General features: G+C 40.7%; 3 protein-coding genes across 4 annotated transcripts; all 3 read left to right on the forward strand.

Annotated features, from left to right (window-relative positions):
- The first annotated feature begins 114 nt into the window (after nt 1-114).
- On the forward strand, nt 115-2,762 carry LOC18993341 (signal recognition particle 54 kDa protein 3). Its single transcript, XM_006416860.2, is given in 10 exon segments — nt 115-470; nt 591-690; nt 824-977; nt 1,152-1,302; nt 1,384-1,532; nt 1,640-1,740; nt 1,853-2,010; nt 2,090-2,204; nt 2,286-2,565; nt 2,567-2,762. Coding segments are annotated over 10 exon segments (1,467 nt in total). The 5' UTR covers nt 115-239; the 3' UTR covers nt 2,595-2,762.
- A 627-nt stretch (nt 2,763-3,389) lies between these two features.
- LOC18993342 (zinc finger BED domain-containing protein DAYSLEEPER) lies at nt 3,390-5,705 on the forward strand. The gene has a single exon (XM_024152297.1). The coding sequence runs from the start codon at nt 3,390-3,392 to the stop codon at nt 5,703-5,705; it is 2,316 nt and encodes a 771-aa protein (XP_024008065.1).
- A 1,355-nt stretch (nt 5,706-7,060) lies between these two features.
- Nucleotides 7,061-15,632, forward strand: LOC18993343 (protein TSS). 2 transcript variants are annotated; one of them, XM_024152845.1, is made up of 23 exons: nt 7,062-7,236; nt 7,428-7,660; nt 7,754-7,826; nt 8,009-8,239; nt 8,364-8,428; nt 8,603-8,734; nt 8,898-8,939; nt 9,034-9,543; nt 9,911-10,065; nt 10,368-10,872; nt 11,017-11,079; nt 11,166-11,267; nt 11,407-11,724; nt 11,792-11,884; nt 12,029-12,130; nt 12,218-12,322; nt 12,509-12,642; nt 12,737-12,920; nt 12,997-13,128; nt 13,340-13,452; nt 13,533-13,614; nt 13,912-14,470; nt 14,541-15,025. In XM_024152845.1, the coding sequence occupies exons 2-23, from the start codon at nt 7,433-7,435 to the stop codon at nt 14,585-14,587; spliced, it is 3,975 nt and encodes a 1,324-aa protein (XP_024008613.1). In that variant the 5' UTR covers nt 7,062-7,236; nt 7,428-7,432; the 3' UTR covers nt 14,588-15,025. The 2 variants fall into 2 exon arrangements, with proteins under 2 accessions (XP_006416925.1, XP_024008613.1); XM_006416862.2 differs by having other exon boundaries at nt 7,061-7,236; nt 13,912-15,632.
- The last annotated feature ends 24 nt before the right edge of the window (nt 15,633-15,656 follow it).

Raw genomic sequence — 15,656 nt, forward strand, 5'->3', positions numbered from 1 at the left:
TTAGGCCCATCCGCTTTGATATTCTTTGTTTTAGGGGTTTTGGAATTAAAAAATTAATAAGATATAAAGATCCTCGGATCAACCCTCAACATCTCCCGCCTCAATCGTCTAATATCCGACCAAAATCTCTGATAAAAAATCGAGCCCTAATTCCTCGAATCTGAATCTTTTACTCGAGAAGTTTTTGATTGCTTGTTTTTTTTTTTTGTTGAATCTCGGGAAATTATACAGCAGGGAAAATGGTTTTGGCTGAGCTCGGCGGGCGGATTACCCGCGCCATACAGAAGATGAGCAGAGTGATGGTTCTCGATGAAAAGGCTCTGAATGAATGCTTGAACGAGATCACTCGCGCTCTGCTCCAATCCGATGTTTCTTTTCCCCTTGTGAAGGAGATGCAGACCAATATTAAGAAGATCGTTAACCTAGAGGATCTAGCAGCAGGCCACAACAAGCGGCGTATCATTGAGCAGGTTTTGATTTTGACGTAGATTCTGCTATTTCTATCTTTGATCGAATTTTGGAACTACATGTAATCGGATTAGTTCTTTAAATTTGTGTATGTTTAATTACTCCTGCTTCTCGTCTCTTAGGCTATCTTCACTGAGCTCTGCAATATGCTGGATCCAGGAATGCCTGCCTTTTTCCCCAAAAAGGCAAAACCTAGTATAGTTATGTTCGTCGGATTACAAGGTTAGGTCTCTGTAAGATGCCAGTCTCGTTCTTCTTGTTTCTTGTCCGTGGTTGAATGAGTTTGTTTGTAATGTGTAGTTAGATTGTAGGCATGTTTCACTTTTAAAATTGCCTCTACTTCTTTTGAGATTAGGTGCTGGAAAAACCACTACGTGTACAAAGTATGCTTATCATCATCAGAAGAAAGGGTACAAACCAGCTCTAGTGTGTGCGGATACTTTTAGGGCAGGTGCTTTTGACCAGCTTAAACAGAATGCCACTAAGGCTAAGATCCCGTTTTATGGAAGGTACTCACTTTAAACACTTTTTCAGTTTTATGAGATCTTATTCGTGTATCCTCCTTTGTATGAAGATTTGGGCGTTCTTGTTGAATTTGTTTGTGTGCGTTATGGATTAAAACCATACTCAAGGGCGTACTGTGTTTGCAGAATGTGCTAATGTTGAGCTGTGATTCTTTGCAGCTACACGGAGTCTGATCCTGTGAAAATTGCTGTTGAGGGAGTTGATAGGTTCAAGAGAGAAAACTGTGATCTTATCATTGTTGACACGAGTGGTCGCCATAAACAAGAAGCTTCTCTCTTTGAAGAAATGCGTCAAGTTGCTGAAGCAACGGTATGCTCTCTTTTCTTGAAGTCTTCTGTTTGTTATTTGTTTATTCTTTGAGGTGCTAATCGCTGCTTTTTCGCTTTACAGAAACCAGATCTTGTCGTATTTGTTATGGATAGCAGTATTGGTCAAGCTGCATTTGATCAAGCTCAAGCATTTAAGCAAAGTGTTGCAGTGGGAGCTGTAATTATTACTAAGATGGACGGCCATGCCAAGGGTGGTGGTGCTCTTAGCGCGTAAGTATCATAGCTACTGAGTCCTATTTACTCGAAATGGTCGATATGAAAATCTTGCGCGCTTCTTTAAGTGGACAACTGAATGTGACCTATTTTCATCTTGTTAGTGTTGCAGCTACAAAAAGCCCTGTGATATTCATTGGAACAGGAGAGCATATGGATGAGTTTGAAGTGTTTAATGTCAAACCATTTGTCAGCCGTCTTTTAGGTAACTTTCATGTCGTTGATTGAAGATTAGTAGAACTAGTGTGAGGAATAATCAAAGTCTCCCCATGGGTTTTTTGACTCAGAATGTTGATAATAATGTTTATGTACAACAGGAATGGGTGATTGGTCTGGATTTGTGGAAAAACTACAAGAGGTGGTTCCTAAAGATCAAAAGCCTGAATATTTGGAAAAGCTCTCTAAGGGTAACTTTCCATTGAGAATCATGTACGACCAGTACCAGAGAATGCTGAACTATGGCCCACTTAAACAGGTCAGAATCTCATGTCAAATATTAGCCTGAACAGCGAGCGGTGCTGAGGCTAACACAAAGTGAGTGTGTTTGTGTGTAGTTTTACTCGATGCTGCCTGGAATGAGTGCTGAATTGATGCCGGAAGGACACGAGAAAGAAAGCGAGGCGAAGATGAAACGATATATGACAATGATGGATTCCATGACAAATGAAGGTGAGAACAATATCTTATTTGTAGAAACAGTGTAGAGTAGAGGTACTAACAGTTTTGAGCAAACATGGTGATGTTGTGCAGAACTGGACAGCTCAAACCCAAAGATGTTTAACGAGTCAAGGATGATACGGATAGCGAGAGGGTCAGGGAGGATTGTAAGAGAAGTGATGGAGTTGTTGGAAGATTACAAGAAGCTAGTAAATACATTGAGCAACGTGAAAGGGCTCAAGATCGCAAAGAATGGAGATATGAGCTCAAGAAAGAAGAGCGCGCAACAGCTGAGCAGGGTCCTACCGCCTCAGGTGCTAGAGCAGTTTGGCGGCATGGGTGGTCTCCAGAGTCTCATGAGGCACATGGGCGCGCAAGGAAATGATTGGAATCTTCGGTTGATGAGACGACTAGTTTCTTTCTTTCTTTCTCTCTTGCACAGCCAAAAATAAGCTAGACTTCTCTTTTGTTTTTGTTTTTCTTCTCCCTCGACTTGAAAGTACAAATAACAAACCATTAATTGCCGAAAAAAGTTAGAGATAATAACTCTCTATAATTTACAGTTGAATATATCGTTTTAATCTGTTTAGAAATTTGTGTTGGATATAGTTAATTCTATTTTGTGGCACTAATACTGCTGTAAAAAATTTTGTATTTTCCTTTTTTTTTTTTCTTTCCGTTTTCTGTGATATAGGGCAGTTGCCAATAAATGGAAAAAAATTAAAAGAGAGAAACAGAGGGTCCAGATTAAAATAAGATCCGTAGATCTACGGTGGGGGAGACCTTAAGGGATTAGAAATAGAAAACTGCATCTTCCTGATTATAAAGTGAAACAAAAAAGGCCGACGAAAAAAAGCTCAAAACCCTAATCTGAGCCAAGCTCCTCCAAAGCCCATTACTTGCGTTTCATTTTTCCCGCCGTTGCTCTCTCTCTGCGTGTGAGTTTAACAGTTTCTCTCTTCTTCTTCTTCTTCTTCTTTGCGAGTTCGTATTTTTTCCCCTCGATGTATTTGCAATTTGTGTGTCCTCTCGATTGATTTCGTGGTCTGCGATATGTATCTTCGGTTTTATTGGATGAATTGTTTCTATGTCTCCTCTTCTTTCCTCGTTTCTTCGTTGCTCTGTTAGTTGAATTGTGTCCAATCTGTTTGTATCAACGAATAATTGATTCGATTTCCTTGTCGCTGTTTCAGGATTATGGATACTAGTACTTCCGTTCTTGTTGATAACAACGTTTCTCTTGAGATGGATTCTTCTGATACACAACCCCCAAACGGTAGGAAGAGAAAGTCTATGGTGTGGAATCACTTCATCACTAAAACTGATAGCCCTGGAACTACCAAAGCTTTTTGCAAGCACTGCAACAAGTCCTATGCCTACATTACTGGTACCAAGGCTTCAGGCACTAGCCACCTTAAGCGTCACATTGAATTGGGTATTTGTCAGATGTGCCCAAAGATCAATTCGCTCCCACAAATCAAGGATGAAACCACCTCCTGCCCTCCCAAGAAACGTCAGAGATCTACTGCTACTGTCCCTTTAGATCAAGATCGCTGCAACCATGAGATGGCAAAAATGATCATCATGCATGATTACCCTCTTCATATGGTCGAGCATCCTGGTTTCGCTGGTTTCGTGAAGGCTCTTCGTCCCCAGTTCAGTATGGCAAACTTCGATTCCATTCATAGTGACTGTCTCAGTATCTTCTTGTCCCAAAAGCAAAAACTTTCAGACTTGATTGGAGAGATTCCTGGGGCAGTTAACCTTACAATAGACTTGTGGTCATCAACCCAATCAATGGGTTATGCTTTTGTGACTGGGCACTTTGTTGATAAAGACTGGAATTTGACTCACCGTCTTCTAAATGTTGCCGTTGTTGCTTCTCCTGATTCTGATTTTGCCTTAAACCAACCTGTCGCAGCTTGCTTATCCGACTGGAAACTGGAGGGGAAGATTTCGAGCCTCACTGTCAGCCAATCATTAGTAAATAAAACCTGTATTGATAATCTCAGAGGTTTCTTGTCTGTTAGGAACCAGCATGTGTTGAGCGGTCAGTTTTTGATGGGGAAAAGTTATGTTCGCCTACTAAGCAGTATGGCGCAAGATGCACTTGCAGCTGAGAATCTTCAAGCACCCATAAAGAAAGTCCGAGATAGTATCAAGTATGTTAAGACAAACGACACTTGTGGAGACAGATTTGATGAACTGAAGAGACAGTTTCCGACCCCTTCTTCTTACAAAGATCTTCTCATTGACAACCAAACGAGATGGGACACAAGTTACAACATGTTGTTGGCTGCCTATGAACATAGACAATTTTTTACTAGTTTGGAAACCTGCTCCCGAAGAATATCGATATCTCCCGAAGAATGGACAAAGATTGAGAGTCTCTGCTCTTGCTTGAAGGTTCTTTTTGAAGCGAGTACCGTCTTCACTAGGCCAAACCACTTGACAGCTAACGATTTGTACCATGAGATGACCAATTTTCAGCTAAAGCTGAGCCACGCAGCCATGGTTGAAGACCCGGATGTCAGAAACCTTGCAAACTCGTTGAGGGAGAAATTCGACCTGTACTGGAGAGAATGTGTCCTAGTTTTGGCGGTTGCTGTGGTCATGGATCCTCGGTTCAAGATGGAGCTTATTAAGTTCACATTCAGTAAGTTTTATGGTGAAGATGCAGAAAAATGGGTCAAAGCTGTCAGTGATGCCTTCCAGGATCTATACGTTAACTACAGTGAAAACGACCTGCTGGATGCTTATGTGGATCATGGCTTTTCTGAAGCAGAGGTGGCTCAAGAACCACACTTCCATCAAGACATGCGTCAAGACGCTAATACAGGGAATGGCCAATTAGGATATGAGACAAGTTCACAAGTAGAACAAACTACAGAGACACGTCCAGTAACAGAAGAGGAACAGCAACTTGGTGATGATTCTCGAGCACATCCAATAACAGAGGAAGACAACACATCACTTACGGTTGAGCAAATCACAGAGTCACAAGAACATGAGAGACAGTATAAAGTAGAGAAGCAGAATGTGGAAGGGGTATGGGAGAGAGTGAGTGAAGAGTGCCAGCTAACAGAAGAGGACCAGCAACTTGGTGATTCTTCTCAAGCACAACCAATGGCAGAGGAAGAACATATGTTTTTTACAGGTGACGTGCTTCTCCAAGAAGGGTCTACTCTCGTTACGATAGGAGAATCATTGTCCGACTTTGACAATTACATGTCAGATATCAAAACGGAGCTGAATCAATACCTCGATGAAACTTTGATACCGAGGTCGGAAGACTTTGACGTTCTGAGCTGGTGGAGGCTCAACAGCAACAATTACCCCGTCCTCTCTAAAATGGCTGCCGATCTTCTCTCCATCCCCTTTAGCACCGTCTCACCTGATTGCGTATTCGACACAGAGGTGAAGCAGATGGACAATTATAGGACCTCTCTTCCCCGTGTAACCTTGGAGGCTCTCTTGTGCACCAAGGACTGGCTCAAAAACCAAACAGTATGAAATTCTTTTAGGTTTTAACTCCGTTGAACTTTTTTAGGTTTGTTTTACTAGTTCTGAATTCAATTACCGGATAGCCATTTGATATCTGAGCTCATTTTGTAAGTGGAAGCAAACTATCACTCTCCTTTCGATTGCATTTGACAATGTTTTACGTTTCAATTTTAGGATTAAAAATGTCAAATTGTGAGAGATATTTGTACTGGGTAACTCTACCTGTCTTCGATTAGCTGAATTATCGGGGAAAAATGTTAAATTCTCGTAAACACCACCAGAGATAATGCAGCAACATCGTCAAATATCTTCTCTGATTTTCAACGGCAGAGAGAGAGCGAGCTCGACTGTGTAACCCATCGGGAATTCCAAGAACTCTCCTCTTGCTTTCCATCGACAAACAATGACCCGTATTCGTTATTCGGGTCGTGCCACGTGTTTTTCTTCTTGAGGTTGAACCTCGGACGATACACGGGAGGATTTCGAGATTAGCCGGGTTTGGAAGTTGAGGAAGACGAGTGATTTGGTAGAAAACGGTGGCGTTTTGGAGAAAAGGAAGTGAAAAGCCTTTTTAATTTATTGTTGAACTTCAGTAAGTGAAAAGCCATTCATTAGTGATTTCTCAGCCAAAAAATGAAAGTTTGGATATTTGAATGTTAGGAAAAGAAAAGGAGATTTTTTTTTTAGGAAAGTGGGTCCTTTTTGTGGCGATTTATAGAAGAAAATCGGAATATTTTTTTTTCCAAATGATAGCCTGATTCATTTCCTATTTTCTACTCAACAACGGAGAAGAAAAAAAGTAAACGGAGCAAAATTGTGGATCCAGGTATTTGTTAAACACCGGTTATCCGGTTAATGGCAGAATGAATAAATACAGCTGGGTGAAGTGTTTTGTGGTAATGACACCATTACTGTTGTATTTTAAAATGTGATGTAGTAAGGTCTTACGTTGTCGTCTTATGTAGGTGAGTGTAACGGTAGAAGGAAAAAAAGAGTGGAACTCGTGCATTTTATGTGTAGACACAAAGTTGGTGGTCTTATTAAAAGAAAGAGACCATTGACTCAATGACTTGAGTGGGGTAATCACTACTACTACTACTAAACACCTCCAATGCACAGAGCGGACGATTCGAACCGTTGATTATAGAAAAAGCGAAAACAAACAAAACGGAGTCAGGACAAGAGGCCACTGTCCCCACCACTCAATAGTGCCACGTGCCTCAATCTCAACCATCTCCTCGTCTCGGTCGAATTGCATGGGACTTGGATTGGGGCGTTAAAAAAAAAAAACTTTAATGTGCACATCAAAACTCACATGTACAATCTTTGTAGTATTTGAGATAGAGAGAGAAAGAGAGATAGTTGGCGTTAGCGAGAAGGAGAGGCCAGGATTGGTCATATATCTCAAAAACCAAATTGTAGACCCAAACCAAAACCCTTATCCTCCCTTTTTTATATCTTCTCTTCATCCTCTCACTCTCTCCCTTTCTTCTTCTCAAGGCTCTTTCTTAGCTCCTCTGTTCGGAATCTCCGCTCCAAGGTTCGGATTTATTAGTTTTTTGGGTTTGTTTGTTGTGTTTCATGGATAAAACAGAACTACGAGCTGTGTGGAAGTGGATGATTCACCTTTTTTGTTAAAGAGTTTTTGTGTCGAAATCTCTGAGATGGGTTTGTTAACCTTTATAATTTAGATAATAATGATATAATTATGTTGTGTTTCCATGACGTAAGGATCAATGGCACCAAGATCAAGCAAAGGGAAATCGAACAGAGGGAAAGGAGAGAAGAAGAAGAAAGAAGAGAAAGTGTTGGTGCCGAGTCTGGTGGAAATCACAATCTCGACTCCGTACGAAACACAAGTGATACTCAAGGGAGTATCTACTGACAAAATCATTGATGTGAGAAGACTTTTGGGGTCTCACGTTGACACTTGCCATTTCACCAACTATTCTCTCTCCCATCAGGTCTTTTTTTTTTTTAATAGATAAATCAGTTTCCATGAAAAAAAAAATGTGACTGATATGTATTAAGAGTTGGTTTGGTGATTGATTTTGCAGGTGAAAGGGCATAAACTGAGTGACAACATCCAAGTGGTTTCCCTCAAGCCTTGTTTCCTCCGCATGATTCCAGGTTGGTGGTGCAATAATATTAGTATATAGTTTCTTAAGCTATATGATTAGTGTCTGAGAGTGAGAGATATGGCACTAATCATTGTTTAATTTTTTGGAAGAAACCAATAACACAAATTATATTGGTAATCGACTTTTGATCGCTGCCCTTAAGAGTTTGTATTATTTACCATCGTGCCACAGAGGACTACCTAGAGGAAAGCCAAGCTTTGACTCAGGTACGGAGAGTCGTAGACATCGTAGCATGCACCACCAGGTTCTCCTCCGCTTCCAAGTCTTCCAACAAATCCCTCGCCGCCGAAAATGGAAATCCGGCGCCGGAGGGCCTGGACATGGTCGCTATCCACCCCACACCCAGACTCTCGCAGTTCTACGATTTTTTCTCCATTCCAAACGTCTCTCCTCCGATTCTTCGTAAGTTACTCGGAGTAGACCTCACTAGTTTTCTATTGTTCATTGCCATTTGCGGAATTAGCTCTCGCAGCTCCGTCTAATGAATCGCTCATTTTGTCTTTCTCCATTATCTTATAACCCGCAGATTTAAAGAAAGTCGATGTTGAAGAAGCTGGACAGATGCGTGATGGCGACTATTTTGGACTTAAGGTGCCATTATCTTTCTTCTCATTTTCCTTCTGGTTACTCTCTGTCTCTCTTGGATTGTTTCACCTGGTGATATTGATGGCTACAAATTCGTTTGTCTAGACCTTGATAGTTGCTGCTCTCTTCCTAACTTCAACATACTTCTCTTCCTGACATTTTTTTCTTTTTTGGTTTTAGGTCAAGATCTGCAATGGGAAGATTATACATGTGATTGCATCTGTAAAAGGATTCCTCGCCGTTGGAAAGCAGCTCTCACATAGCCATTCTCTTGTTGATTTGCTTCAGAATGTCAGCAATGCTTTTTCCAAGGTTGGGGCTATTACATTATTTACCTCTATGTTTCGTTTCTGTTTCAATTAGATTCTACCTTCAAAAATGGCATTGTCTTGTGAAACTTTTATTTAATTGTTCTCCAATAAAAATTCATGTTCCACTACGAAACTAACTTATATCATTCTGGTAATTGATGCAGGCATATGAGTCTTTAATGAAAGCTTTCACTGACCGGAATAAGGTGAATGCTGTTTTTTGCGTCTATTTCTTCGTTAATGATTTCGAGGATTCTTTTCAAGCTTAACGGTTTGAAGTTTGGTTTCATTCGTTTTCAGTTTGGCAACCTTCCCTACGGATTACGCACGAACACATGGCTTGTCCCTCCTTCTGTTTCTGACTCTTCTTCAACCTTTTCGGCTTTACCAACAGAGGATGAAAATTTGGGTGGGAATGGTGGCGGTCAGGGGAGAAATGGTGAGTATGATCTTCGTCCCTGGGCGGCAGAGTTTTCTGTATTGGCAAAGCTTCCTTGCAAGACTGAGGAGGAGAGAGTTATTCGAGATAAGAAAGCTTTTTTGCTTCATAACCAGTTTATTGATGTCTCTGTTCGTAAAGCTGTTAGAGCCATCTGCGACGTGACTGATACTAATCAACACACAAGTAGAACTAGTGACTACCCTGCAGGCTCGATTCTTCTTGAGGAACGTGTTGGAGATTTGTCTATTATTGTAAAACGTGATATAGCCAGCCTTGACCCAAAGCCTGAAGCTACACTATCCTCTAAGGAACTTAGTGAAAGGAATCTGCTAAAAGGGATAACAGCTGATGAGAGTGTAATTGTTCACGTAAGTTATTTCTCGTCCCTTTCCCAGCTATCTACATGCTAATGGTATTGGGCTCTATGTTTTGCGTCCATCTTCTTAACTCCATTGCCATAGATAAAGTAATGATGTTTTCAAAGGCAGGGCCTAAAGTGAACACCAACAACAGTTTGACATTCACCACCAACAGTTTGTTTCTGCCCATCAGCATTTTGCTATGATCTTAATAATGACTGTTTGTGCACTACAAAATTTGTTATTATCAGTATGACACTATCATATGAAATTACCAGTTTTCGTTGATGACTGAGTAGAGTGGAATTGTAACAGTTCACAATAGATATAATAGTCGAACTGAATAGATTTACTTTAATGACGATTTTTTTTTCAGGATACTCCGGCTTTAGGCACAGTTACTGTAAGACTCTGTGGATATACAGCGGTGGTAAATTTGAAGGGTGAAATTAAAAAGGGATTGACTGATTTCCGTGATATTGTGATCGATGACCTACCGGATGGAGGAGCCAATGCTCTTAACCTTAACAGGTCTGTGCACCCAACTGGATTTCTAAGTATACTTATTTTTGCAAATTTGTACATGTTCGTATAAAAATTTATCTTGTTGTTGGCCTCTCTTGCTTTTATTACTTTTCAGTATTAATTTTTAAATGAATTTAGCAATGGTTATTCGTGACTGTATCTATAACATCACGGTGTTATGTAAATTAGGAATAGACAAATACACAACAAGTTTTCCCACAATTTATTGCCATCCCTTGCGAGAAGACAATTAAATATGTCAGCATTTAACTTATCGTTTTCCACCTTGGTTGATAACTTTATTGCAGCTTAAGGGTTCAGCTTCACAGGTCCCGTAGTGTCGGAAAATCTGGAGGGAACCAGCCTTCACAGTTTGATTCGGATGATTTAGAGTCGTTTAGATGTATTGTACAGGAACTAGTAAAAATTAACGTAAAGAAGTTAGAAGAGAAAGGAGCATTTTCCGAAAGGTCCATCAGATGGGAGCTAGGTTCTGTCTGGATTCAGCATCTACAAAAGAAAGAAAAACCAATGGAAAACGTCTGTGGAAAGCCTGCAATGAATGGTGAGACTGAACCTTCAATTAAAGGTTTGGGAAAACAGTTTAAAGTTCTAAAGAACAAAAATAAGAAATCAGAAAATGTAAGTACCGGGAAGGAAAAGGAAGAAAATATCAGTCTATGCGAGTTAGATGGGGAGGCTTATCTAGGGCAGAAAAGCATTGATCAACACTTTGAAAGTGAACTGAAGGAACTGCTTTCTGAAGAAGCTTTCTCTCGCCTAAAAGAAAGTGGAACTGATCTCCATTTAAAGGTTACCTTTTCTTCTAATTTGCACTTTTATGAAATCTATTTTCGCCCTTCTCTGTTTGTTCAATGTATGACTACCCTTTTTTTTGTTTCTTATGGAGACGGTGGTGCTTACTCGATTTTTTGTTTTTGTTTTTTGGTGGCACAGTCTAAAGAAGAGCTTACGAAGATGGTATATGGATACTATGATGAAGTTGCTTTGCCAAAACTGGTATGTGTTTAGTTAGATAACGAATATAAATTTCTGAAATTATCTCTGAAATACTATAGCAAGGAATCATTGTAATGGTTTATTAGGTAGCAGATTTTGGGTCCCTGGAGCTTTCTCCAGTTGACGGTCGCACATTGACGGACTTCATGCATATAAAAGGACTCCAAATGCGTTCCCTAGGACATGTGGTAAGAATCCTTTTCCTCATCAATAGCGCCTTTCCTGTTGCCAAATTATCTTGATTTGAAATAATTTTGTTGAGCTCAGAAGTAGTGTATGGTAGAAAGTTGTTATTGAGTATTCTGGTGCACTATCCCTATGAATCAGGCTAAACTTGCGGAGAACCTTCCTCATATACAGTCCCTCTGTATTCATGAGATGATAACGAGAACATTCAAGCATCTTCTTAGGGCAGTTATTGCATCTGTCAATAATATGGCAGAGCTACCCGGGGCAATAGCTGCTTCATTAAATTTCATGTTTGGCCTCCGTGGGTTGGAAGCGAGTGATAGGATCTCCAGTGAAGAGTATTGTCTCAGATTACAGTGGCTACAGAAATTTCTCTCCAGAAAATTTGGTTGGACACAGAAAGATGAGTTCAAGCATTTGAAAAAAGTTTCCATTCTCCGGGGACTTTGCCAGAAGGTAATGTAGCTCTGTGTTAATGTATTGCTGCTTAAACAAAAATTATAGTTCTCTACTCATGCTGCAGGTTGGGTTAGAACTAGTTCCAAGAGATTATGACTTCGATTCTCCAAATCCCTTTAAGAGCTCTGACGTGTTCGCCTTGGTACCTGTGTGCAAGGTTGGTCTCTCTCTCTCCCCATGATCCAATATTAGTTTGACTAAAAGCGATTAGATCACAACCTGCTTGCTGCTTGAATCTTGGTCTATCGAAACATGGTTCAATTTCCAGACAACAATCTTTAAGATATGTTTGATTGAACAGAATGTGCAATGTGATTCATCTGATGGAAGGACTCTCTTGGAGTCATCAAAACATGCTCTTGACAAAGGAAAACTAGATGATGCTGTCAACTATGGAACAAAGGTACCGATTCATTTGATAGCCTTGTTATCTTCATGCTTTAACCATCTGAGTTGGTATCCAAGAGATGTTGACTTCTTGCATTCCTAGGCATTAGTCAAGATGACTGCCGTCTGTGGGCCTTATCATAGAAATACTGCTTGTGCGTACAGCCTTCTCGCCGTTGTACTATACCATACTGGCGATTTTAACCAGGTATCATAATTTCACATCTTCTTCCCAAATGGCAAGTTTGATTATCAGTTCAACTAGCCAATAGAGAGTTTGTCGAGCTTGATGTTTATCTTTTTCCAATCTCATTTCCAATTATAGACAAAAATAGCAGAGAAAAACCAATGAAAGGCACTGTTATCTCTGATGTTTTTTTCCTCTCTCGATCAGGCAACTATATATCAGCAGAAAGCCCTAGATATAAATGAGAGAGAACTTGGTCTTGACCATCCCGACACTATGAAAGGCTATGGCGATCTTTCTGTATTTTACTATCGTCTTCAGCACATTGATTTGGCACTAAAGTAAGTGATGCATATGGTCCAACATTTCCGCTAAGTGGTTCTCTTAAGGGCTATCCAGCATCTATCTAACCTTTTATTTGTCATCTGTTTATAGATATGTGAACCGTGCTTTGTTTCTTCTTCATTTCACTTGTGGGCTGTCTCACCCGAATACTGCTGCGACATATATTAATGTGGCTATGATGGAAGAAGGAGTAGGGAATGTTCATCTAGCTCTAAGATACCTGCATGAAGCCCTAAAGTGCAATAAAAGATTGCTCGGAGCTGACCATATTCAGGTTAGTCCCTTATCTATTTTGCCCCATTTTGCGCTCATTTTCAAACTAATCATCGCTTTTGTGTTGACTTTTCCAGACAGCGGCAAGCTATCATGCAATAGCTGTGGCTCTCTCTCTCATGGAAGCATATACCTTGAGTGTGCAACATGAACAGACTACACTTCAGATACTTACAACAAAACTTGGATCAGATGACATTCGTACACAGGTGATTGATACGCTCCTAGTTTTTAGGTCACTGCATGGACTGCAATCTCGTACTTCATTCACATGAAAACTTATTGATTCCTAGGTTTCTGTCGTACACTTTTGTCATCGAGGATTAGGAATCATGCAAATCTCAGCTGAACATTGTGTTCTTACTGGCAAAGTAACAAAGTGAATGTTTTGAACTCAAAATTCATTTTTGTCTCTCACAGGATGCTGCTACATGGCTTGAATATTTTGAATCAAGAGTCATAGAGCAGCAGGAAGCAGCCCGAAATGGAATCCCAAAGCTCGATGCTTCTATCGCGAGCAAAGGCCACCTTAGGTACTAAAATGGAAACTTCCAGAACATATACAGGATATGGTATTTAATTTATTGGCACCAAAGTCCGACCTTTTATGCAGTGTATCAGATCTCATGGACTATATAAGTTCTGATCCAGACACTAAAGGAAGTGTTGTTCACAGGAAACACCGGCGTGCCACGGTAATTCTTAAATTCTGCGATCCTTCCTCTGGTCACTTATTCTGGAATTTGTTAATGAATCAATTACCTGAATAAAACCTGTCAATCGTTTAGAACTCTGCTTGAAGAGGTTGAAACTCAAACTTCGTCGCCTGGAATCTAGATGTATGTCTAAACTGGAGTATAGATCTAAAAGCATCCCATGCGCTTGAAAGTTAATGGAAACACGTGTGAGATATTGTAACGAAATGAACGAGATGAATGTATCACTCTAGAATTTCGTATCAAAGATATATGACATTACTTGTATTTCAACAGGTAGTCCAGGTCAACGATAATGTTGCATCAGCTGATGATGCCACCCACAGCGTTGTATCACAGCATGGTATGGCTACATGGAACGACGTGGCAGAAACAAATGTCACTAAGCGTAGGACCGAAGTAAATGATCCTAATGCATTATTGGAAGAGGCCGAAATAGTGACAGATGATACTGTAATACATAGGCTAAATGTAGACAACCAAACTGTGGAAGAGTCAATTTTAGATGAGGGCTGGCAAGAGGCTTACTCAAAGGGGAGATCTGGAAATGGTGCTGGAAGGAAATTTAGACAAAGGCAGCCTGATCCTATGAAAAAGAGAATGCTGCTTAATAGGAATCTCAATGGGAGACAGGATGTTCAGCAACAGTATATATCTTCTCCGTTGCAGAAAACAACTCTGAGACCCTCCCTCTCTAAGTCATCATCCCTCAGGGCTCTGAAGGCTGCAGAGATAATTAAGCCACTGTCAAAGGCTTCTGGTTCTTCTGCTGCGACCACTTCTACCTTGGCTTCAAAGGCTCTCTCATACAAAGAGGTTGCGTTGGCACCACCAGGTACAGTTCTGAAGCCAATGTTAGAAAAAGTAGAACTGAATTTGGAAAGATCTGAAACTCAGATATACAGGATTTCAAGTGCGTCAACTGGAGCAGAAAGCAAGTCCGACTTTGTAATGTTGGATTTGCCAATGGAAGGCACAGAGCTTCCCTGTGAAAAACAAGAATCTCAAGAAAGTGTTGAGTTAGTAGAAAAATTAACGCCGGAGTCTGAAGGGGATCTGGGGTCCTGTCGTGGGCAAAAGGCTCCTGATATAAGCAGGAGAAAGCTGTCAGCCGCCGCAGAGCCTTACAGGCCAGGAGGTTTCGTGGTTACTGATCCGCAAAGCGTAGCAGCAACAACAGGCCACTCCCAAAGTATGGTTGCAGAGCCTTATTCCGCTGCTGGATTTTCATGTGCGGTTCACTCACGACCATATTACAGTGCTATTCACTCAAATAGAGTTGAGATGCCAAGAACCATGAATCCAGATGCACCAGAGTTTGTTCCTAGGAGAGCCGTGCAGAATAGCTCTCAGCATGCAGGAAGTGCATCCATTGACTCCAGCAGTTGCCTAAAGGCTGAGAAAAACGCAGCTGATGTGAAGAAGCAAGAGCTGGCGAGGCAGATCCTACTTAGCTTCATTGTAAATTCAGCTCAGAAGGAGGTTGTAGCTACTCCGAGGAAGGAAACGAAGCCTAAAGATGAATTGGAAGATACCTCTGCAAAGGATAGTGCAGTAACAGAGAGAGTTTACAGAAGAGAAGTGGAGAGTAGAGTGAAAGAAAATGAGACGAATGGAGGCGAAGGGTTTGTGATTGTGGCGAAGAAGAAGAGGAGGAAGAACAAGCAGCGACTTACAAACGATGTTGCCGCTGGGCTGTACCATCAACAGTCGTCGGTTTGTGCATGATCTGATAAGTGATTTTGATCAATTAAACAAAATAAAGCTTCTTGTGAAGCAGAGAATCTTGTCATCTCATTTGTTTTTTTTTTTTAGTTAATTTCGGGATTATGTGGCTGGTTGATTCTGTTCTTAAGCTGCACTTTCGATGCAGCTTCAGCCTGTAATGTAGTAAATTTTTCGTAGCTTTTTTTTTGTTCTGTTTTTGAGTTGTATAATCGTTTGTTGCATCCGCATTTGGGTGATTTTTCTGCCTTATTACATACTAGTTAGTGGAATCACAATGGTTTCGCAATACAGCC

This window comes from Eutrema salsugineum, unplaced genomic scaffold (genome assembly GCF_000478725.1).
Source record: "Eutrema salsugineum unplaced genomic scaffold, Eutsalg1_0 scaffold_5, whole genome shotgun sequence".
Taxonomy (NCBI): Eukaryota; Viridiplantae; Streptophyta; class Magnoliopsida; order Brassicales; family Brassicaceae; genus Eutrema; species Eutrema salsugineum.